Source organism: Muscardinus avellanarius (genome assembly GCF_963383645.1).
Source record: "Muscardinus avellanarius genome assembly, chromosome: 10".
Classification (NCBI taxonomy): Eukaryota; Metazoa; Chordata; class Mammalia; order Rodentia; family Gliridae; genus Muscardinus; species Muscardinus avellanarius.
In genome coordinates, this window is record NC_137796.1 from 50,287,614 (window position 1) to 50,303,955 (window position 16,342).

At 50.0% G+C, this 16,342-nt stretch overlaps 1 protein-coding gene across 1 annotated transcript; it reads left to right on the forward strand.

Annotated features, from left to right (window-relative positions):
- The first annotated feature begins 14,139 nt into the window (after positions 1-14,139).
- LGALS7 (galectin 7) lies at positions 14,140-15,941 on the forward strand. Its single transcript, XM_080702623.1, has 4 exons — positions 14,140-14,156; positions 14,472-14,560; positions 15,329-15,530; positions 15,804-15,941. The coding sequence occupies exons 1-4, from the start codon at positions 14,142-14,144 to the stop codon at positions 15,915-15,917; spliced, it is 420 nt and encodes a 139-aa protein (XP_080558749.1). The 5' UTR covers positions 14,140-14,141; the 3' UTR covers positions 15,918-15,941.
- Positions 15,942-16,342: the final 401 nt, after the last annotated feature.

Here is a 16,342-nt window from a genome sequence, read left to right on the forward strand (position 1 = left end):
GACCCAGGGCCTTGCGACTGGGCCCCGGTTTCTCCAGGAGTCTGGCGTGCGGCACTGGAGTAATTTTGATAGTTCAGATTCTTCAAAAAACATAGTAGGGCTTGGTGTGGTGGTGCACACTAGCAATCCCTGCACTTGGGAGGCTGAGACAGGAGAATCACACAGGTTCAATGCCAGCCTCAGCTACTTAATGAGGCTCTCAGCAACTTAGTGAGACCCTGTTTCCAAATAAAATATAAAATAGGTCTGGGAGTATAGCCCAGAAGTAGAAAGCCTCTGAGTTCCACCCCAGTACCACCACCAAAAAAAAAAAAAAAAAAAAAAAAAAAAAAAAATAGTAGGTTAGCCTGGCATGGTGGCACCCTATAATCCCAGTACTTGGGAAGCTGAGACAGGAAGATCACAGGTTCAGTGTCAGCCACAGCAATTTGGTGAGACCCTGTTTCAAAATAAAAATAAAATAGGTCTGAGAGAGTAACCTGGAGGTAGAATGCCCCTGGGTTCAGCCTCTAAGACCTCAAATACCCCAAAAGCTATATTCCCTGCCGTGTTTTTTATTTTATTTTACTATTTATTTATTTATTTTTTTTTTTGCGGGTCTTGGGATGGAACTCAGAGGCATTTGACTTCCGACGTACACACCCTGCCCAATTTTTTATTCTTTATTTTTGGTGGTACCGGGGGTGGAACCCAGAGGCATCCTACCTCTGGGCTATACTCCCAGACCTTTTTTTAAATATATATTTTATTTGGAAACAGGGTCTCACTAAGTTGCTGAAAGCCTAACTAAGTAGCTGAGGCTGGCTTCGAACCCATGCAATCCTCCTGTCTCAGCCTCTCAAGCACATGGATTACAAGCGTGCGTCACCACACCTGGCTTCCGTTTTTATTTTTTATTTTGAGACATGATTTCACTAAACTGAGCCTGGCCTCAAACCTGTGGTCCTCCTGCCTCAGCCTCCCGAGCCGATGGGATTTTAGGTGTGTGTTACCACACCCAGTGCACCCTTCGATATCTGGGTCCCTAGCATCTTCCCTCCCCTAACTCCATTCGGCTAATGCCCAGTTTGAGTTCTGCCCTTTGTGTCACTTTTCTGCCACCGCTGATGGCAGTGGCCGGGTCCTGGCTGCAGGCAACAGAATCACCTCAGCTAGCAGGGGATTCTTAGGAGCAGGTGTTGGGTAGCGTACAGGATTTTTGGCCTAGGGAACAAAGCACAAGCTACAAAGCCAGAAGATTGGTTTAGAGACAAAAAATTCTGCTGCCGAGGTGTCCCATGCTACTCTAGGGGGGCGGGGGAAAGTCTCCATCAAAAAGCTCTCAGGAGGCCGGGCGTGGTGGCGCAGGCTTGTAATCCCCGCGCTTGGGAGGCGGAGACAGGAGGATCGCGCAGGTTCGAAGCCAGCCTCGCTGGCTTAAGAGACCCTGTTTCCAAAAATAAAAAAAAAGTATAAAATAGGCCTGGGAGTGTAGCCCGAGGTACAAGGGCTTCCAGGAACCCCAGTACCACCAAAATAAATAAATAAATAAATAAAATATCATAAAAAGCTCGCCGGAGGGGCGCATCTTCCATCCCACAAACACCAGCTCACTTACACCTTTGACATTTGCCTACGTGCAAAATCAGCTTGTGGAGTCTGGGCATGTGAATCTAGCTGCAAGGTAATCCACAAACAAGTTCCTCTCCTCCCTACCAGGTGGAAGCTACCTCCCCTTCACTCACCTGGCCCGGGAAGCCACACTGCATCTCTTATTACTACACAGAGGATTTTTTTTCTCTTTCTGGTAATGTGCATTGAGCCTAGTAGCAGTCTACCTCCAAGCTACGCTCCCAGCCCTATTTTATTTTATTAATTTTTTATTTTTTGCAGTACTGGGGATGGAGCCCAGAGGCATTCTACCTCCGAGCTATACCCCCAGCCCTATTTTTTATTCTTTATTTTGAAACAGAATCTCACTGCGTTGCAAAGGGCCTCACCAAGTAGCTGAGGCTGGCTTCAAACCGTGATCCTCCTGTCTCAGCCTCCCAAATGCTGGGATTACAAGCGTGCGCCACCACGCCTGGCTCTTATTTTATTTTATTTCATTTCATTACAAAACCCCAAAGTGACCAAAAACAGAAATAAACCGCGGGTTCTTGTCCTAAGTTAAGAATAAATATGCATAGCTTGGACAGTTGCTGAAGATTTAAAGAAGTTTATTAGAAAGATAGAAATACAGAAAATAGAAATACAGCTCCATACCAGACTGGCATGGAGGGGTGACTCGAAATGAATATACCCTCTTATTTTATTTTTTATGGTGAAGTAAGCTCTCACTTAATTGCTGAAGCAGCTTCAAACCTGTGATCCTCCTATCTCGGCCTCTCAAGCCCAGATTACAGATGTGTGCCACCACACCCAGAACAGAGGAGATCTCTTGGCTTGGAAACAATAGAAAAGAGCCAGAGCCCAGGCTCTGGTGGCTTTGGTGATACACGCAGCCAAGGCTTTAGCTGAAGGGAGATGGCTCCGGTCGGGGCCAGGCTCCTCTCAAAGGAAGATGTAAGATTTCCATCAGTTTGCTGGGGTGGGCCACAGTCCTGTCATTTTCTGCTGTCCGAGGCACGGCTCCAAGGAGGGTCAGTGTGTCCCGGGAACTGTCAGGTGACTCCTGTAGCTGGCATCATCATCCTGGGCAAGCAGCCCAGCTTTGTGTCTCCACCTGGGCCTTACCATAGGGCTGAATGCCTCTAGCAAGTTCAGACTTGCTAGCTACTGTACGTGAAGTTATATCCATCCTCAATGAAGATTAAGTAGCAAGATGAGTCCGTGGGAAACAGTAGCAATAAACAGACTGAGACAGCTAGGGACCACCACAGGGACAGAAGACAACACCGACAACTTTAAGTGCTGAGCTGTCACTCATTAAAAGGATGGTATGAGCCGGGCGTGGTGGCGCACACTTGTAAACCCAGCATTCGGGAGGCTGAGACCGGAGGATCGTGGTTCGCAGACAGCCTCAGCTACTTAGTGAGGCCCTACGCAACCTAGTGAGACCCCAAAATAAAGAATAAAAAATAGAGCAGGGGGTATAGCTCAGAGGTGAATGCCCCTGGGTTCCATCTGCAGACCCACAAAAAAAAAAAAAAAAAAAAAAAAAGAAGGTATGTGGGCCCGGCATGGTGATACACACCTACAATCCCAGTACTTGGGAGGCTAAGACAGGAGGAAGGCAGGTTCAAGACCAGCCTTAGTTACTTAGTGAGGCGCTGTTTCAAAACAAAAAATAAAATAGGGATGGGGGTGTAGCTCAGAGGTAGAATGTCCCTGGATTCCATCTCCAACAACACACACACACACACACACACACACACACACAGACACACAAATCACACACACGAGCACACAGGTGGAAACACAGCATGCCATGCTACAAGGCTAAGAACTGGCCTCATCCAGGGGTTTATTTCTTTCTTCTTTACTTCTCTGTCTCTCTCGCTCCCTCTCCCTCTCTTTCTTTCTTCTTTTTTAAATTTATTTATTTTCTTTCTTCTTTCTTTCTCTTTCTCTTTCTTTCTCCTTCCTTCCTTCCTTTCTTTTGTGTGGTACTGAGGCATTCTACTCCTGTGCTACCTCTCCAGACCCATTTTTTTAATTTTTATTTTTACCAGGCATGGTGGTGCACACTTGCAATTCCAGCATTTGGGAGGCTGAGACAGGAGGATCGTGGTTTGCAGACAGCCTCAGCTACTTAGTGAGGCCCTCTGCAACTCAGTGAGACCCTGTTTCAAAATAAAGAATAAAAAATAGTACTGTGCTGGTCATGTAGCCCAGAGATAGAATGCTCCTGGGTTCCATCCCTAGTACTGTAAAATAAATAAATAATTAAATAAATAATAAAATAGGACTGGAGTGTAGCTTGGAGGCTGAATGCCCCTGGGTTCCATCCCCAGTACTGCAAAAAAATTTTTTTATTTAATTTGTTTTTATTTATTATAAACGAATTACCGAATTCAACCTGCATTCAAGGCACCGCCTCATAAGGGTAGAAATGTGAAATAATTTGGAGATGGATTTAAAAGCCACAGTATCCACCCTCCCTCATAACTGCAGACCAGTGCCAGCATGCCGGTTCTGAGTGAAGCGCTGGGAAAGTGATTCTGCTGAGAACGGGCTGGCTGGCCTCCTCCCGCTCAGCCTGCTCCTGCGGGGACACCAGGAGCCAGAGGAGAAGCCTCCCAGCCTGGTCTCCAACCAGCAAGCTGTCCTCCCACCCCAGCCTCCCAGGTGCTGGGACCATGGCGTGTGCCTCCTGCCCGGTCGGGATAACATGTCATGACTAACACTTGCTGAATTCCTCTTCTCTTCAACTTTAATGTATCCAATGAGACACATATACAGTATCTTTTTAAATTGGAACTGGAGAGTGAACTCAGCACATTTTACCTCTGAACTGTACTCCCAGCCCTATTTCTTCTCCTCCCTTTCTTTCTTTCTTTCTTTCTTTCTTTCTTTCTTTCTTTCTTTCTTTCTCTCTCTCTCTCTCTCTCTCTCTCTCTCTTTCTTTCTTTCTTTCTTTCTTTCTTTCTTTCTTTCTCTTTCTTTCTTCTGCTGAGACCACTTGCTGCTTCTCGGCATCTGTGATGGTCTCCCACGCAGTTAATTGGCTGGTCCTCAACGCAAGCGAAAAGCCCCGAGAGAGAGAGTGTCGTCTCTGGCCAAAGTACTCCCCCACCCTTAGATATTCTTTCATAACTATTATTCTTTTGGTAATAATTCTTTTAACTTTCCACACGAATTGCTCCGGTGATGTAAGATCAGGACTGTGAGAGAAACTGAGTCCATGGAAAATAAACTTTCTGGTAATTTGTCTAAGCCTCTAAACGTCCTCGGCTTTGCTCAAATGGTAATAAAATCTAGTCAGAATTCAGATGCTGTGGAAAACATTCCTGTAACAGCAATTACAAAATGCAGATTTCCCCTCTATCTCTGACCTTCATTCTAATCATTAACTTACAACAAAAGCCCTAAAGGGGAGGCAACCTGGTGCCTCTGTTTACCCCTCTCTTTGTGATCCTGCCTTGATACAGAGAAGACAAACGTTGGGTGTGACATCAAAGCAACCTAGTTTATGAGCAGCTAACACTGCCCAATACAATAGAGCTGAAGGTTAGGAAGATTCTTGACCTTTACACCCAGTATGAGCGCTGCCTGAGACAGGGAGGTGCCACGTGGCTAAGAAATGAGTATGTCAGAACAAAGGACAGATATAATAAATGTGTAAAAGAAAGGAAATATGGTGAGAATAAGAAAGGATTTTTGTATGAAGAAGAGCTTATCATAAGATTGTCCCAAATGGGAAAGAAAGGAATTAGAAAGATTAAAAGCAGGTTGCAGAAGGATTGTGGTGTTCAGCAGCTAGAGAAGTACATCTGACAACTAAATCTAGAAACTTCATGTTATTTTTTGGTGTTTACTTGCCAAACTGTGTTGTGAGTTTGCTTAAGCTTTCAGACTCTAGAAGGTAATGCAGATGAAACCTGGGAGACCTCCATCACATCCACCTGGATCGCCACATCTCCCCATGCCTGCCATATGGACTAAGCCCTAAAGACGGAAAGTTCCAAAAAAGTTAAAGAAGATTCCATGAGAGTCCTCCAAGCCCTGGGCGCGCCCGTGTCTTCTGGAATTTGCCCTTTGGAACTGCCTGTCTGCAAGATCCGGAGAAGATCCGAGCTAATCCCTTGAATGCTGGACTAGTTTTTTTTTACCTTTGTTTACATGTCATTCACTATTGTTTTGCAGTGATTGCACTCCCCTCTTTTTTCTTACTATTAATCTCACTGGTGAAGGATATAAATTTTCTGGGTTCTTGTAATAAAGTGTCAATTGCTCAAGAAGCTTTTGTCCATGTCAGATTCTTTCCCGAAGCGCCGTGAATAGGAACTTAAAGAAATTTATTTCATAGAGGGAAAAGAATCGCTGCAGATAAGTGGCTGCAGAACGGCACCCGTATCCTTGCCCATCTTTTCTGAGATAAATCGATCTCGAGTGGACTCACGGCCATTCCGATTGAGCCGGTCCTCCGCACTTTCTTTCTTTTTCTTTCCTTCCTTCCTTCCTTCCTTCCTTCCTTTCTTTTTTTTTTTTTTTTTTTTTTTTTTTTTTTTTTTTTTTTGCAGCTCTGGGGATGGAACTCAGGGGCATTTGACCTCTGAACTACACCCCCTGCCTTATTTTTTATTCTTTATTTTGAAACCGGGTCTCACTGAGTTGCGGAGGGCCTCACTAAGTAGCTGAAGCTGTCCGTGAACCGCAATCCTCCAGGTCTCAGCCTCCCAAATGCTGGGATTACAAGCGTGCGCCACCACGCCCGGCTTTTCTTTCTTCTTTCTTTCTTTCTCTCTTTCTTTTTTTTTTTTTTTTTTTTTTTTTGGTGATACTGGGGGTGGAACCCAGGGGCTTTTCTACTTCTGTGCTATACTCCCAGACCTATTTTATTTTATTTTATTTTATTCGTGTCTGGGGATGGAACCCAAGGGTTCACTTGGCCTTCAAGTGACACCCCCGTCCTATTTTTTATTCTTTATTTTGAAACAAGGTTTCACTGTGGAGTTGTGGAGGCCCTAAGTAGCTGAGGCTGTCTGCGAACCGTGATCCTCCTGTCTCAGCCTCCCCAATGCTGGGATTACAAGCATGTGCCACCATGCCTGGACTATTTTATACTTTATTTGGAAATAGGGTCTCATTAAGTTGCTGAAAGCCTCACTCAGTAGCTGAGGCTGGCTTCGAACCTGTGCAATCCTCCTGTCTCAGCCTCCCAAGCGCAGGGAATACAAGTATGCGCCACCATGCCAGGCATTCTTTTGAAACAGAGTCTCACTAAATTGCCAAGGCTAGCCTCAGACCTGTGAACCTCCTGTCTCAGCCTCCCAGATACTGATATTACAGTGTGAGGCACCACGCCTGGCTCATTTTTCTACCTTGGATATTACCACCATGGAGGAAAAGGATGTAGCAATATTTTATAGTCCCATCTCCCAGCCCAACCTGTACCCTTCCCATCCCCAGTGGAATGATAAAGTACTCTGGGTTGGCTCAATGTTCAGTGTTTGTCAGTATTTTCCACCCACCCCTGCAGCACATCTGTGGTGGTGATTCCTTTCTTGCATAACTGTTATTTTTCCAGGCGGGCATAATCATCTGGTTGTATATTTACTCAGTTTTCTCTGCACTTTGTGTGTGTGTGTGTGTGTGTGTGTGTGTGTGTGTGTGTGTTACTGAGAATAGAATTCAGAGGCATTCTATCTCTAAGTTACACCCCCAGCCCTATTTTATTTTATTTTTGGTGGTACTTGGGGTGGAACCCAGGGGCTTTCTACCTCCGGGCTATATTCCCAGACCTATTTTGTGTTTTATTTGAAAATAGAGTCTCACTAAGTTGCTGAGAGCCTCACTAAGTAGCTGAGGCTGGCTTCGAACCTGTGCGATCCTCCTGTCTCAGCCTCCCAAGTGTTGGGGTTACAAGCGTGTGACACCACGCCTGGCTCATTTTATTCATTCATTCATTCATTCATTGGTGGTACTGGGGTTCCTGGAAACCCTTCTACCTCTGAGCTACACTCCCAGACCTATGTACATATTTTTATTTGGAAACAGGGTCTCCTAAGCCAGCTGGCCACGAACCTGCGATCCTCCTGTCTCAGCCTCCTGAATCTCCATCTCACAGTCTCTCAGCTACATTTCCTCTCAGTGCATTTCCCTGCACCCTATATTCTGTGAGTTTCGCCCTCGGGCTCCTGTCCAGGCTGTCCCTTATGTCTGGCCCCCATTTCTTACCGGGTGGAGGGGAGTTGGCACCCGGTGGTGACTGCCACTCAGAATCTCTCTTTCCCAACACCCTGGGTTTTTCTTCGTTCCTTGGTCTCCTGTTTCCTGTATCACTTCCGGAAGTGCTTGTGCGATGTATTGCTGAGACCCTTGAGGGTTCCGTGTTCAATAGTTTCATTTCTATGTTCTAATGTCTGGCTTAGGGTTCAGTTTGTGGGGTCTAGTAAGAAGTGGCCATACATCTGGTACCTGAATTTGTCTCCTATATATAAATGTCTGTCTGTCTCTGAGAGGTATATATTTGTTAGTCCATTTTATTTTATTTTATTTTATTTGTACTAAAGATGGAACCCAGGGTCTCAATAATTTGCTGAGGGTTTTATTAATTTACTGTGGCTGGCCTCAAACCTGCAATCCTCCTGTCTCAGCCTCCCAAATGCTGGGATTACAAGCATGTGCTACCATGCCCATCTCCTGCCGGCTCTTTCGAGGGCCCCATTTTGATGGGATTTGAGAGACCATGCTGGGGGAATCAGTCACATTGCCAAACAAAAAGCCAGTGAAAAATTGAAGGATCAGACTTGCTCTGATAACAATCTGCTCTCTAGAGAGCTCAGGGCTCTACAAAAGCTGATTGGATTCCTTACAGTGGAAGTTTCCCCAGTGCCCTAAATACCTGGGGAGAGCTGTGGGGAGCTGTAGGCCCCAGTGCTGTGTGGAGGAGAAAAGGCAGGAGAAGCTGACCCAGGAAGAGCGTGCAGAGCTTTTGCTGCTTGGGCTTTGATATTCCCAAGAACTGCTTTATTACTTTTAGCTTAAGATATTTAAGAGAGCATAATTAACCAAGTTTACAAGTAGAACCATAAAAAAGGCATTATGAAAAAGGCTTCCCTTTAGCAATAATTGGACTGTTCAATTTACTACATTTATAAAGCAATCTAGACTAAGACTTCAAATGGACAGAAGAAATTAAGAAGCCAGGCGTAGCCGGGCGTGGTGGCGCGCGCTTGTCATCCCCGCGCTGGGGAGGCTGAGGCAGGAGGATCGCGCAGGTTCAAAGCCAGCCTCAGCTACTGAGTGAGGCTCTCGGCAACTCAGTGAGACCCTGTTTCCAAATAAAAAATAAAATAGGTCTGGGAGTATAGGCTGGAGGTAGAAAGCCCTTGGTTCCACCCTCAGTACCACCAAAATAAATAAATAAATAAATAAGAATAAGCCAGCTGCTGGGCGTGGTGGCATATACTTGTAATCCCCGCGCTTGGGAGGCGGAGACAGGAGGATCATGCAGGTTCGAAGCCGGCTTAAGAGACCCTGTTTCCAAATAAAAAAATATAAAAAATAGATCTAGGAGTGTAGCCCGGAGGTAGAAGGGTTTCCAGGAACCCCAGTACCATAAAAAAAAAAAAAAAAAAAAGCCAGCTGGGCATGGTGGCACAGGCATGTAATTCCAACATTCGGGAGGCTGAGACCAGAGGATCATGGTCCTGGACAGCCTCAGCTACTTAGTGAGGTCCTCTGAAACTGAGTGTGACCCTGTTTCAAAATAAAAATACAAAATGGGCTAGGAGTGTATCTCGGAGGTCAAATGCTTCTGGGTTTCATCCCCAGACCCCCACCCCCCAAAAAAATGCCAGGCGTGGTCATCTTGTCATTCCAGGACTTGGGAGGCTGAAACAGGAGAATTCCAGGTTCAAAGCCAGCCTCAGCTACTTAGCAAGGCCCTCAGCAACATAAGATCCTGTTTCAAAAAGAAAAAATAAAAATACGTCTGGGCCAGGTGTGGTGGCGCACGCTTGTAATCCCAGCATTCGGCAGGCTGAGACCCAGTTCTGAGGATCGCAGTTCTCAGACAGCCTCAGCTACTTGGTGAGGCCCTTTGCAACTCAGTGAAACCCGGTTTCAAAATAAAGAATAATAATAATAAAAAAATAGGGCCGAGGGTGTAGCTCAGAAGTAGAATGTCCTTGGGTTCAATTCCCAGTACCAGAAAAAAATCAATCAATCAATAAAATAAAACTATAAAATAAAGAAAAGAAGAATAAGAGAAACAGGAAAGAGAAGCAAAAGATGAAAAGCTGCTCACAGAAATATTATTCAGCGCTTACAAGAAGATCATCAACATAAATGAATAAGAATCAGTGAAGGACAAAGCATGTCTCAGTTCCAAGAAGTAAAATCAGATTATAGATTGAATGCATGCATTTGGCCAATGACCAGAAGCAAGTTCAGACTTGCAGGCTGCCATGTACGAAGTTATATCCAGCATATCAGCCTGATGATGAAACACGCACAAGATGAGTCCGTGGGAAACAGTAGCAATAAACAGTCAGGCACAGACAGAATGAGGCAGCTGGGGACCACCCTGGGGAGAAGACAGACAGCCCTGAGAGCTTTAAGTTCTGAGCTGTCACTCATTATAAGGAAGGTCTGTGGGCCCAGTGTGGCGGCGCACACCTGTAATCCCAGTAGTAGGGAGGTTGGGACAGAAGGTTCACAGGTTCATAGCCAGCCTCAGCTACTTAGGTCCTCTGTAACTTAGTGTGATCCTGTTTTAAAATAAAGAATAAAAAAATAGGTCTGGGAGAGTATAGCTTGGAGGTAGAATGTCCCTGGGTTCCATTCCCAGTAACACACACACACACACACACACACACACACACACACACACACACACAGGCTGAGAGTGTAGTCTGGAAGTAGAACACCCTGGGGTCAGTCCTTAGTAACCCCTCCCCCTCACACAAACACAGAGGAAGGTATGGGGAAAGCTGGTAAAGTACTGGATTCTTAAACCCCAAACCTTTCATTCTTTAATGCTAGTAGGGATTTTCTCCCTTTTTTTCCTCCTTCCCTCCCACATTTTTCAACAAGCTTATCATAAGAACCAGGTTGATCTAAGACCAGGCACATGATAAAAATCAGAATATTAACTGGGCGTGGTGGCGCACACTTGTAATCCCAGCACTTGGAAGGCTGAGACAGGAGGATCACACAGGTTTGAAGCCAGCCTCAGCTACTTAGTGAGGCTCTCAGCAACTTAGTGAGACCCTGTTTCCAAATAAAATATAAAAATAGGTCTGGGAGTATAGCCCGGAGGTAGAAAGCCTCTGGGTTGCATCCCCAGTGCCACACACACACAAAAAAGAACAAAACAAAATTCTCACTCTTTCCTGTGTTGGGTGAGCTGCGGTCCTGTCTAGAACGGTGCTATCTCCCTCCCGCCAAAGCCTGCCTGCTGGGTCTCATTTCTTTTCTTTCAGTGATGAAAGATCCTGTCTCTGCTAACAAAATGTCAGGGGCTCTGAGTTATCTGCAGAGCAACGGGGGCCACTATTCACAGAACTGGGCCAGTTGATGGTGTTGTAACCTAAAACCTGTTGTCATGGTTCACATGTTGAGGGCTTGGTCCCCAACACAGCCGCGTCAGGGCTGGGGCTCCGGGCAGCGATGAGATCTGGGGACGCTGAGCTCATCACTGGCTTAACCCAGGGATGGGGCGCAGCTGAGGACATTGCTGGGAGATGGCGGAAACTTGGGGGTGGGGCTTAGTTGGAGGAAGTTGGATACCGGGCACCTGACTCGGCAAAGGTGCGTCTTGTCCCTGGCCCCTCCTCTCTTTTCCCTGAGCACTATAAGGTAGCATCTCTGCTGTTTCACGCACTCCTTGCCCTGTCCTCCTACCTCACCAGTCTCATGGCGATGGAGCCAAGCAACCTCACACTGGAACCTTTGACACTGTGGGCCAAAAGACAGTTTTCTTGCTTTAAGTTGTTTTTCTCAGGTACATTGTCACAGCATCGGAAAGCAGACTAACACCTGCCATTCTCTCTACTCAGCCAGTCCTAGGATGCCCCCTTGGCCTTTGGACCCCGGCTCAAGCCCCCGGCCCTCAAACCCAAGGCCCAGCCTCTTCTTGGCTGTGAGGCCTTGGCTGAGACACTGAGGCCTTTTCTTTCTTTCTTTCTTTCTTTCTTTCTTTCTTTCTTTCTTTCTTTAATTTTATTGGTGCATTGTAATCATATATCACATTGGAATACAGGATTTGAGAGGATATATAAACACACATCATCCAGTTAGCCCTCATCCACTCCCCATCCCATTCCCTCCCCCTCCCTCGGTCCCATGCTTGTTTGGTGATTAACTTTGATACATTTGTTTATGTACCTCCTGCATTTTAAAGAGGCTCCATCCTCCCCTATTCCATACCCTCTGATTGGTCACCTAAATTGCTTCACTATAGGGCCCTTTTTATAGCTCGACCTCTTCCTGTTGCCCCTTTCCTCCTAGTTATTGCTGATTAGGGGAAGCATCTGGTTTTTATTTTCTGCGATATTTCTCTGTGCATGCTGCGTTGCAAGTACCGATCCCACTCTTGACGGCCCCAGTAGTGGCCTGGCTACCCGGTGGACTGATCCAGACCTCGCTGGCTCAAGCAGTGGCCTTGCCTCATGGGAGGCCCCGATTCTGGTCTCGCTGGCCCCGACACCGGCTTAACCCTTCAGCTGGCTCCACTCCCGGCCTCGGTGGCCCCAGCACCGGCCTAGCCTCAAGGCAGGCTCCGATCCTGACCTCAGAGGCCTCAGTAGCAGCCTTGCCTCACGGAAGGCAGCAATGTCGGTCGCTGGCCCTGGCACAGGCCTAACCCCTCGGCAGGCTCTGATCCCGGCCTCGGATGCCCCAGCTCCGGCCTTGCCTCACGGCAGGCTCCAATGCCAGCCTCGCTGGTTCCAGCACCGGCCTAACCCCTCGGCAGGCTCTGATCCTGGCCTTGGGGGCACTGAGGCCTTTTCTGAGCCTCATTTTTTCTTCTCTGCAGAGTCGGGTGTTTGTGGGCCCTGTGGTGATGTGGTTGCCCAGCCTCCCCCCCTCTCCTCTTCTCTCCCAGACTGGACCTCCAGCTGGGGAGGGGCTGTGGAGTGAGGGCAAGGGAGAGCCTGGAAGGCTGGGGGAGGTATGGGCTCTGAGTGAGCTCCTTTCTCCCTGCAGCCTCCCCCTGCCAGCCTGCATCTGCCTGGGGCTCTGTGCCACCTGTGGGGTGGGGCTGGGGTGGGTGGTTGGGTGGGGGTGGGGTGGAAAACACCAGGAGAACAGCTGGTGCTAGGAGTGGCTTCTGCTCAGCTCCCCACCCTCCCTCTTCCCTGCCTTCCAGAAACTTCTTTTTTTTTTTTTTTTTTGTAGTACTGGCAATTGAACCCAGGGGCATTCTACCTGCGAGATACACTCAGCCCTATTTTTAAAAATTCTTTATTTTGAAACGGTCTCACTGAATTGCAAAGAACCTCACTAAGTAGCTGAGGTTGTCCGTGAACCGCAATGTCTCATCTTCCCAAATGCTGGGATTACAAGTGTGCGCCACCACGCCTGGCTTTCCAGAAACTTCTTTCCCCCCTTGTTCCCCCACTCCCTTTCTGTGATTCTTTTTCTGGTGACTTGGGGCTCAAGAGGCTGGAGTTAGGGCTGGGGGCAGGGACTCGGTCTCATTCTCTGGGCGGTGGAGGGGACTAGGACCCCAACCCCATCTCCCTCCATCTGCACATTCACAGCGGGAAGATGGGTCAGGTTTGAGAGGAGGAACAAGGGAGAGAGTTGAAGGCAAGAAACAGGCCGGACATGGGTGGCTGACAGAGTCAGGGCAGAATTATAGGAAACTTGAGAGCCAGAGGTGCGCTCAGTGTGGTCGCACAGCTCATGTCTCTGGGTGAATCGCTTCCCCCAGCCTGTCTCCCCATCTGTAAAATGGGCTGACCCCTGCTCCCCTTCCATGTCTGCGGTGAGCGTCCATGACCTCTTGTCCATCCCAGGGACTGTGTGTCCATTGTCTCTGAGCGCTGCCACGTGCGGGGCGCACTCTGGGACCCCGGCACGCAGCGCTGGGTGAGGCCGCAGGATCCTGTCCCCCGTGACTGTGATTGTCGTGGATATCTAGCATTTGTGTTCCCGTTTGCAGAGCCCCGAGCTCGGGTCTGAGGCCGCAGCCCGGGGGCCTCGGGGACCCTGCATGTCTGGGGGGTACCCAGCATGTCTGCAGGTGGCAGGAAGGCAGCCGGCTTGTGGCACATGGTGAGAACTTCTTGGGGTTCTAGCTCTTATTGTTTGGAATCCTTCCCATCCTTACCAGCACATGGAGAGGAGCCGGCAGTGGGTGTGGGGGCCGGGCCAGCACCAGGGCCTGTCCCAGACATGCCGCCTTTCCCCAGGGCCAGGGCCTGGGCCAGGTGTGGGTGGTGAGAGGAAGGGGAGGTGATTCATCAGTTTGAGCCCCACCCTGCCTCTACTTAAGGTCCCCCTGCAGCACACTGCCACCCTCTGTGCTGAACCACTGTACCGCCATGGCAGGGAGCATTGTGAGTTCTCCAGGGCCGGGCTGGGGACCCAAGTCCTGGCCAAGTGGGAGGGACCAGGCCTGGCGGGGCCCACCGTTCATCAAAGGCGATTGTGGGCACGGGCTGTGTTGGCCTCCATCTCCCCTATGGCTCCCTCCTTTTTTCTCTATGGTGGAACGCTGGCCCATGTGCCTTTGTCCCTCCCCCATCTCTGACTGTTCCTTTCTGCTTTCTGCCCGTCTGGATCCTGCCATCCCGTCCTCCAAGTTAGCCGACCACCTTCTGTCTCCTCCTCTACCTCCCAGCTCACATGCTTCTGTACCCCAAATCTTGCAGGCTGTCCCCCACAAGACCTCGCTGCCGGAGGGCATCCGAGTGGGCACCGTGATGAGAATCCAAGGAGTCGTCCCTGAGAAGGCAGGCAGGTGAGAGCCCAGCTCCAGGGGTGAGGGTTGTGGGTCTCTGGTCCCCAGTTCTTGCAGCCCAGAGGTGGTGGCTCTGGGCGCGTCTCTGCCCACCACAGTCCTGGAGTCCCAGGCCATTTCTGATTTTCTGAAACCTTATGTGTTCTTTCCCCCACCATGTCTGGGTCGATGGAGTCCCCTGTTCTCCTGAGAATCTGGGGCTTGAGGGTGACCTCAGGGTCCTAGTACAGCTGTACATCGATGTCTGGAAGTATGCCTGGAGTCCCAGAGCTGCGGGCCTTGCCAGTCATCCTCAAATGTCAGGCCTTCTGGGAGTCTGGGCTGCCTTGGAAATCGTTGGATACCTGGATACTGGGTTTTCTTTCTTTCTTTCTTTCTTTCTTTCTTTCTTTCTTTCTTTCTTTCTTTCTTTCTTAGCACATGGGACTGAACTCAGGTGTCTCCTATGCTTGGCAAGCACCCTACCCCTGGTTTTGTTTCTAGTCTTCTGAGAACTGGGGATTTCCCTAGAATTAGGAGTACTTTGGCGTCAGCGCCAGCCTGGGGGCGCTTTTTGAATGAGGGAGGCCCAGTGGTCTAGATGGATGTGTGCCCAGGGCCGCCATGAACTTCCCGGCGTATGTCTTGGAATCTGTGAGCCCTGGCCGCTAGCCCACCACCCCTCTGCCTGTGGAGTGTGAGGTTCCGCAGGCTGGAAATGGGCCGTGGGGTGTGTCCTCCCCGGACTCTGGTGGGCCAGCCGCTGAGCTCGATGCCCGCCCCCTGCAGGTTCCATGTAAACCTGCTGTGCAGCGAAGAGCAGGAGGCCGACGCCGCCCTGCACTTCAACCCGCGAATGGACCTCTCCGAGGTGGTCTTCAACAGCAAGGAGCGAGGCGCCTGGGGCCGGGAGGAGCGCGGCCCGGGCCTCCCCTTCCAGCGCGGGAAGCCCTTCGAGGTGCTCCTCATCACCACGGAGGAAGGCTTCAAGGTGCGTGTCCGCCAAAGCCTCCGGGGCCCAAGCCCCGGAGCAGAGCCGGGCGGGGGCCGCGGGCGGGGCGTCGGCCGACCCCGGCAGGAGCGACTGGACCAGCCGCCCCGCCCTACTTGGGCGAGGCTGCCTGAGGCCTGAGGTCGGTGCTCTGCGGACAGCGCCCGGGGTGGGGCCTCCTCGGAGGGCGGGGCCGCGGGGGCCTTCCCCTGGGTGCAGAGCCGGGACCTGGGCCTGCGTGGCCTCCGCACCTGACGCCAGCCCCTCCCGCAGACCGTGGTCGGGGACACCGAGTACCACCACTTCCGACACCGGATGCCCCCGGGCAGCGTGCGCCAGCTGGAGGTGGGCGGCGACGTGCAGCTGGGCTCCGTGAGGGTCTTCTGAGAGGAGCCGGGTGCGGGCTGCAGGGGCGGCGATTCCAATAAAGCGTGAGACCGCAGCGCCTGTGTCCGTGTCCCCTTCCTCCAGACGAAGAAACAGGTTCAGAGGGCAGACGCTGACTTCTTCTTCGGTGGCCTAAGCGCAGGGGCGCCCTCGCCGCGGCTCGGATGGGTGGGTGGGGGGCTGGGCTGGGCTCCACGCCGCGCGGGGCAGGGCTCCCCTTCGGTCCGGTGGTGGGCCTGATCTGCTGGAGTTAGGATCGGGGAGGACCATCCCTGGGGATCCCAAGTGGGTCCAGGTGCAAAACCGGGTAACGAGGCTCCACTTTCCTGACCGCTTGGACACCCTAAACCCGCGCGGTTAACGTGTCTATTAATAAAAAATACCCCGGCTCCCGCACCCCCTGCCCGCCCACCGCATCTCCACCA